This window comes from Oncorhynchus mykiss, chromosome 15 (genome assembly GCF_013265735.2).
Source record: "Oncorhynchus mykiss isolate Arlee chromosome 15, USDA_OmykA_1.1, whole genome shotgun sequence".
In the NCBI taxonomy this organism is placed as follows: Eukaryota; Metazoa; Chordata; class Actinopteri; order Salmoniformes; family Salmonidae; genus Oncorhynchus; species Oncorhynchus mykiss.
Genome location: NC_048579.1, coordinates 56,966,047 through 56,973,843, shown reverse-complemented (window position 1 = coordinate 56,973,843; position 7,797 = coordinate 56,966,047). Strand labels below are relative to the sequence as shown.

The window sequence follows — 7,797 nt, the reverse complement described above, 5'->3', positions numbered from 1 at the left end:
TCATACCAAAGAAGACTCAAGGCTGTAATCACTGCCAAAGGTGCTTCAATAAAGTACTGAGTAAAGGGTCTGAATACTTACGTAAATGTGATTTGCCTGTTATAAGCAAGACTAAGAGATGCCATAATGGTGTAAACATTGTCGTCACGCCATTAACCATCTAAACAATTCAGATAACTCAAAAACAGTTACCAAGACAGCAACCAACAGCCAATGATGATGATGATGGTGTGTTTATGTATGACACATGTAGTTTTTCAGGTCAGATCATTCAGTCCACTGAGGTAGAAAATAGAAAGGAAGATAGTAACTCAAGAGGTCAGATGCAACTCTTACACAGATCTTTATTATAGATTTTTGTGTTGTTTTTACACCACATTGCATATAGGCCATGGCAGTCATATCACAGCCCTTTACTTTTCAGTACAGTTCTTTACCATCCCCTTTTCAAACAGTCAAACCTCATTCATTTTCCTTCTTCAAAACTTTCATAACACCTTCATCTGTTTTCTCCCTATAACATACATAGTCTTTCTTTTCATTTTTCTCACTGGCTTTTGACCAGTGCCTCAAACCTCCATTTTTGGACAAGGCACCACATCACAGCTCCATCATTGCGTGGCTAGTGGCTACACACACCTTGAAAACAAAAACCCCCAACTTCTCAGTTCAAACACATTCAACATTTCCCTCTTTTTTCCACATCTCTTAAGTCTTCTTCTAACATACTCTTTTGCTTTTCTCAACCCATCTTTGTGGTTTCTTTCAGCTATACGTCATCTCCTTAGTAGATCCCAACCCATCAGACAAGCATGTATATGCCCCTGCCAGTACTGTGGCTGGGGAGTGGCAGTGTCAACAACTAAAGCTCCATGTAAGATTGCTACGTTGAAAAGTGATCAATTTTCATTTGGAAGAGTCAGCTTTTTAAACCAACATGGCTCAGTTTAAATTGTTTTTACATTATAGTAAAACAAAATCTCATTTGATATGCGTTTTGACATAAAATTACTACATTCTGTAGCAATTCATGTTTTTTCCCCATTAAAATGCGATTGGATTAAAGTTAATGCCTTCAACTGCAGGTGATGCAAAAAGGTGGCCGGACCATAAAAAAATATCTGTTATTAGGAATGTACAAAAATAAGACCCGTCCTCCAGTACAGCTACAAATCAGACTTATCAAAATGTATAGTTTTCAGTTTCGTATCTCATCTATTGTTGAAACTCTTCCCTTCTATCCACCTCCCCAAAAAGTGTGAAATAACAACAGCAAAAAGATAGAAACAGTGCTGTTTTAAACATAGAGCTACAGTCATTTCAGATTGGGAAAAAAAAGGAGTAAAACTTCAATTAAAAAAAAATCAAATAGTAAACAGGACTATATGCACGACTTCTATCTAATTACTGAAAGCCAAGCAGGCCTCTCCAGAATACTGAATGGTATGCACTTAGCCCCTTTGTGGACAGAACCAAACAGTGGAGGGATGGAAGGGTAATGTAAATAGCTGCCAATGGGGACAGTAACACAAAACACTGTTGTAATAAACACACAGATGCATAAATAAAAGTCCCATGGGGAGGGGACACACAGCCCCCCCCCCCCCCCCCCCCTCCTTATGTACAAACATATTGTACACTCGCCCAGGAGTCCATTTTCTCCCCTCTAATTACACCATGGTCTCCTTCCTCTTCCCTAAAGCACAGAGGGAGCGCTTGTCCTTTTTGGTTTTGTGTTTGGGCGACGGGGAGGATAGTGGTGATGAAGAGGAGGATGAGGAGCGGGAGGAGGGAGACGTTGAGGTGGGACTGGGGGTCTCATCCCCGCATAGAGAACTGGAGGCGGAGGTTGCACCTGCGGGCGTCAAAGGGCAGTTCTCGTCGGCCTCCTCCGTGTGGACGACGGAGGAGATTTTGGAGGAGTGCCGCTTGGAGTGGGCGTCGGCTGCCGGGGAGGAAGTGGGCGTGGTGACGTCGGCGGGGTGGTGGACGGAGATGGCGCTGCGCAGGCAGTTGAGCCACTGCTGCTTGTGGAAGACGTCGTTGACCTGCAGCGTGTGGGACTGGCCCCGAGACGGCTCATGGAAACGCACACGGAAGATGTTCTTGGCTGAGGAGATGAGCAGAGAACAAGACGTTAGATTAACCATCAGTTTCAGCTACAGGCTTTAACCTCCAGATAGACATGGAAGGTCATAGGGGAGGGGTCATAGGTGAGGGGTCAGGGGCTCACCTTTGTCTGAGTTACTGAATGCTCCTCTGAAGGAGCCACCCATTTTGACGTCTCCATCCTGCAGGTCCTCCAGCACCAGGTCCTGCACCGGGATTGGCTGCCGGTACACCTGGAAACAGTGGTGCTCGTTCCGCGTCACAGGCCGGGTCATCACCAACAGCTCTGTGAACAGGAACACATGCAGCTTCTGGAGGACAAAAGAAAGGAATAAATAATATATGTTAAAAATCAGATCATTGCAAAGGTTTTGTTTAATTTCAGGCATAGTTTCTCACATTCTCATCTGCCAACAGATTTTTATTTTCCTGAGGATTAATCATTGGTAGAGATTGTCATGTGATTATGTAATTCATGTGTTATTCGGTTCGTTTTAAATGAAAAAAGGTCAAAATTTTGGCCCCGATTGCCTTATGTGGGGGTGCAGAGCTCATGTTTGTGCACGTGAGGGTTAGAAGGAGCCAGGGAAGAGTCATTGCTCTAGGTGGATTGCAGTGCGAGTGTGCATATTTTAGCATTATAATGTGTGTGTATGCGTGTGTGTTCTAAACTCACTGTTCCGCTCTTGTTGCGTAGCTCGCCGTGACACAACAGACTCTTGCACTGGTCGATGCGCGGGTCTCTTTGCCTGTCGTCCAGATACTCCAGCTTGTCTATGTAGTACTGGCTCTCTGACTCACCCTTCTTCATGTTGATGTCAGACAACACACCCTGGATGATGGTGATCTGGAGACAAATACACACAGTTATAGTCACAAACTGATAGGATACAATGATATATTTGATGTTTCAGAACGCTGTATTCATAAGTGTTTGTGGGCGTCTCCACTCACCGCTAGCTCCAGGTGGGGCGTGTCAGGGTGCTCGGGCATCGTGTGTTTGAGGATCTCTTTGAGCAGGAGGGGGTATTTGAACAGGCGGGAGCGGGGGATGTCAAGGAAGCTCCACAGGTCCAGCTTCCTGCTGAAGGGAGACTCCAGGCAGCGCTGCAGGAAGTCCTGCACCCTCCGGTCCTGTTTCTTCTGGTCCAACAGGGCCTTGGCCGCCACCTGGTTACTGCAGTAGTCTCGGTATGCATTCAGCCCTGGCAACTGGAGGGGAGAGAGATGTAGCGTACCGTTAGCACTTTGGCCATTCACTGCTAGATAAACATACAGATACGTCATGTCATAAAGGGGCATCTTTATGACATCATCAACACTTTAGTCCCTGCTAAACACACAGGTAGAGAAAGATAGAGAGAGGCCAGAATTGAGTGGGCACGGGCCCTGGTACGTACCCAGCTGACGACGATTTGTCCTATCTGTCCCACGGTGCCGTCGGGGCCGGTGGCTGTGGCCAGCTGGGCCAGCAGGTCCTCGTGGAGGGGGATGTAGGCATCCAGGTCCCCGAAGATATGGCTCAGCTCCTCCTCCGACATGATACTCAGCTTCAGCATGGGGTCGTGGTACGCCTGGAGGAGAGAGAAAATAGAGCCAAGCGGTCATTCAACAGCTTACGGTTTATTTAGAAAGAGAGTGGGAGCCTAAGAATAGCTCTGGAGGAAAGGTTTTAGTGAGATAGAAATGGAATCATTTATTTTTATAGCTCATTGGTAATGGTCGGTCATGTTTAGAGGAGAGCTGCCAACTAGTCAGATTTAATCTGTTTGCCTGATATGTACTCTCGGAGGGTTTGAATTAAAGTACGAACCTTGCGTGCGAGCTGGAGGTCCTCAATCAGGTCCTGTTCTCCGCGAGTCAACTCAAATATGGCCTGAGGACGAAGGAGATGTTTAAAACACCATGGAACAGGAGGCCATGCCAAATTAAAACACATTAAACTAAAAAGGACACCAAATTACTGAGGACATATTAAAGTAAGAGGACAAATCAACGCCAAATTACTGAGGTCAATGAGTTGCCAAATTCTTGTGTCCCTTCTCTCTCAATTACTCTCTCTGTGTTGTTTATGGTTTGAGAGTATTCTGACAGTTGGTTGAGAGGTCTGCCAGGCCAGGGGTACATTAGTGACGTCAGACACCAGCTCTGGAACAGACTGGTGACAGACTGGGCCCTGACCGCTTCTAACCCCACTTAGCTCACTCAGCACAAATACCGAGGGGACTTTCAAACCAAACAAAAGTCTGAACTCTTGTATGAGAATCAAAAGAGAAAAACAGTGCAAGGGGGGGGCAGCAGGAAAAGCGCCCAGCCCTCTGGCTTTAATAACTCTGTCCCGGGCTAGGCTGAATACAGTGGCGTCTGGCTTTGTGACCTGGAGCGCACTCAGTCATCTGGAGCGCTTTAGCAGGGCCAGCCGAACTAGACATCAGGTATGTGGTTCAGTCTCTCACCTCACACCATTCTAATCTAATCACACCATCTATGGTTGCAGCCGAGTTCCCATTCTTTCTCTATTGGGATTTGTGTGAAAAGAGATTTGAAAAGTCTATGGTGACGGTGTTGACTCTCACCTCCTGTCTCTTGATCTCCTTGGTGGAGAAGGTGCCCTTCTGGTGGACGTCTAAGGTCTCCGACCACAGCGTGCTGTTGCGTCTCTTGGGCGGCGTGGGCGCCGCCGCCTTACTGCATGGCTTCTGGGGCACGCCCGGCGTCTTGCCACCATTGCCATCGCCCCGGAAGGATATGGACTGAATGGTCTGGCCGAAGCGCCGGACGGCCCCATTCCTCACGGGGGAGATGAAGTTAGCCAGCGAGGTCACTCTGCCAAGAGGACGGACACGCTTGTTGCTGGGTTCCTGGAGAAGAGAGAGAGAGGGGGAAACACAGATTAGGCCTCAGATTCTCAACTTCCTTTATCATAAACCTCAACCATCAGAACGTCAACTCCTTTAGCAGAAGCCTCAACAGGAAACAGTTAGAAGCTTCCCCATTACTGATATGACATGGCCCTGATGATGACAGCCATGAATCCCTATTGATGACACTCCCTCCACAAGGGAGGCCGGGTTTGGAGCTGGGGTCAGGCCATAGAGACAGCGGTCGGGAGGAAGCAGCAGCCCCAGCAGCTGTTGCCTCCATCATGTGAGGACTGAGGAGCCCAGGGCAGGCTGGGGGAGCACAAAGACCCCCTTTCAGACTGCAGCCCAGAGGCGCCGACCAGAGAAGGGGCCTGGAGGCATGCCAGGAATGCACGGGACCCCCGCTCTCAGCTGTCCAACACACACACACACACACACACACAACTACTCAGCATTATGGCTTAACTACAGCAAACGGACCGTGAGACTGGGACTGTTCAGTCACTCAAACATAGGAAGACAAAAGGCCTCATCATTTAACTCCCGTCTCCCAGAGTTCAGTGAGGTACGAGACAGGACGGTGCTGTGTTTGGACAGCCAGAGTAAAACTGATGTGAGACTCTAGACGAAAGACCACCAGTGAGAGATAGAGAGGAACTAACAGGCCTCGTCCTAAACAGGCACTAGAATACTGGAAGTCTCAGTCTTTTTTTAGGAGTCACAGGGGGTGGTGTGGGGTTTGTGGGTACGAGTCGGAACAGGCCCTGGAGCCCTTGTCGCGTGAGAGAAGCATCACACCAGGTAATCCCGCTTCACTCCCCTGTACTGAGCGCAACTCTCCCCTGCCAATGCACTGGCCTGCTGCAAACAGCAGCAAACATATCAAAGCACTGCAGATCTGAGGTAATGAATTCATAGACTGAGAGAGACCTCTTCAAAAACAACCATAAATATAATGCTTCTCCTGACTCAGGATGAATGGGGTTTTGCCTTGGCTCAGCAAAACTGGGGGAACAGAGAGCCATTCAGGCTCCTCCTGGCCCCAAAAGCAGACCACAGCTGCAGAACAGATCCACCCCAGAGTCTGGTGTGAAAGCCACTGTGGCTGCAGCCAGCTAGGGTCATGGTCCAAATGTGGTCGGGGTCTTTGACCAGGACCGCCAGACAGTCCAGGAACTTATCTAAACCACTGTATCCCAGAGACAATAAACCGAGAGGACCAGCGCTGACCACATCCGAACCGCTCTGACAGTGGTGCGGTCAGAAAGGAATCCCAATCCTAAAACACAGGTCTGGTTTAAACCTCTCTAGGAATGTATTTTAATGGGCCTCATTACTGAGTGGAGAGAGGACCATAACAGCCACACTGTGTCCAACTAGTTCTGCTGTAAACCCCATTGGACAATGGAAACAGAGGGGGAATTTGCTTTGGAAATCAAGGGGTCTTCCAATGTAAACTTTGGAAACGTGTGTTGCCCATTGTGCCTTTCCTGTCATTTGGGGACTGGCCCTGGAATAACAAAGGCCACTAGTGCTGTTCTTTGTACGCCCACCCAGTGTTACTATCAGCTGGAGAGACAACATGCAGACTGATAGAAACTAGTCCTAGTCCAGGCAGTTTGACTACAGGGAACTCCCTGGAATACTGTTCAGTCTCGCTCCCTTCAGGAAGCCAGACATATCCGGGGTTTGTGCTGCTGGGCTGTATCGTTCTGTACCGTCTTTGGAACAACCCCCCCCCCCCCCCCCCCCCTCCCCCACCACAGATTGAGGGACCATGGGCACTCACTCAAATCTTCCCTAATGTCCTATATTGGCCCCTTTTAATAACAACGCCCCTCCCTTCCTCCTCTCCACAATTATCCTTCTACTTCATTATCTCCAACCAGAAAGCCAAAGGCTCATCAACTAAATGCATCCACTTTTTCAGCCGGCCCCCCCAATAGCCCCTTCCTGTGCCCCTGGCCTCCCTTTGATGTAACCCCACATGTGTTAATCCCTGCTGGCTTGGCTGTCCTGTCCCTCTCTGCTGCATCTCTCTCTCTCTCTCATTACAGCATAGCTGATAGCAGGGCTCTGAGGGAGTGGAACACCATGGTTTACCCTGGACTCCAACGAAAGAGCTCATCAAAGTATAACTGTGGGGTGACTTAGGTTTCCATACACGACTACTCACTTCATTGAAGAACTCAACTTCTTCTTTCTGATTTACCGACAATGTAGCCGCTGGCTTCCCCCTGAAACCCCTTCCGAAATATAACCACAAAAACCTTGAATGGGGGAAGGGAGGAGACTAGAGAAGTGAGTAAGAAAGGCTTCTGCTGACCAGTGGCTCTGTGTGAGTCAGAGAAGAAGAGGCACACCTGGGTTTTACCACCACCCCCCCCCCCCCCTCCCTTTAATTGTGTGTGAGGAATGCTCTCAGCCTTCTGTGTGAGCACTCACACCTGAGAGCCGCTTCACTGCACTCACTCCCCCAGGGCTCTGAGAAATGGGGCTGGGGGAATCCCAACTGGAACATTTAAATGTGCAGTAATGTTGGCATTAAGTTCCAACTTCAAACCACATACATTCCAAGTTAGAATGTTATTGGAATGAAACATTTGGTGAGAAGTTGAAAACATGGTGTTGATCTCTGTATGGCTATTTGTCCCCTGCTGTTACAGTGCTGATGAGGTACTACTCAACCCCCAGGGATAGGATACATTACCTGTCTGGGCAGATAGATTCACACAAAAGCCAGCAAAGCTAAAGGGATGGATAGTTTTATGACCTCAACTTCAACCTGTTGAGCAATGTTCAGTGTGATAGTATCAAAGAACAA

At 48.4% G+C, this 7,797-nt stretch overlaps 1 protein-coding gene across 3 annotated transcripts in view; it reads right to left on the bottom strand.

Annotated features, from left to right (window-relative positions):
* Positions 1 to 319: 319 nt before the first annotated feature.
* The window catches only part of LOC110490374 (neuroepithelial cell-transforming gene 1 protein), a 31,333-nt gene continuing 23,855 nt past the window's right edge, over positions 320 to 7,797 (bottom strand). For all 3 annotated transcript variants that reach the window (XM_036944735.1, XM_036944734.1, XM_021563733.2), the window contains 7 exons: positions 4,686 to 4,970; positions 3,923 to 3,985; positions 3,510 to 3,683; positions 3,064 to 3,321; positions 2,786 to 2,956; positions 2,234 to 2,420; positions 320 to 2,110 (listed from right to left, as the gene is read on the bottom strand). In XM_036944735.1, the coding sequence (XP_036800630.1) occupies positions 1,671 to 2,110; positions 2,234 to 2,420; positions 2,786 to 2,956; positions 3,064 to 3,321; positions 3,510 to 3,683; positions 3,923 to 3,985; positions 4,686 to 4,970 (1,578 nt within the window). In that variant the 3' untranslated portion in view covers positions 320 to 1,670. The remainder of the gene's footprint in view (positions 2,111 to 2,233; positions 2,421 to 2,785; positions 2,957 to 3,063; positions 3,322 to 3,509; positions 3,684 to 3,922; positions 3,986 to 4,685; positions 4,971 to 7,797) is intronic.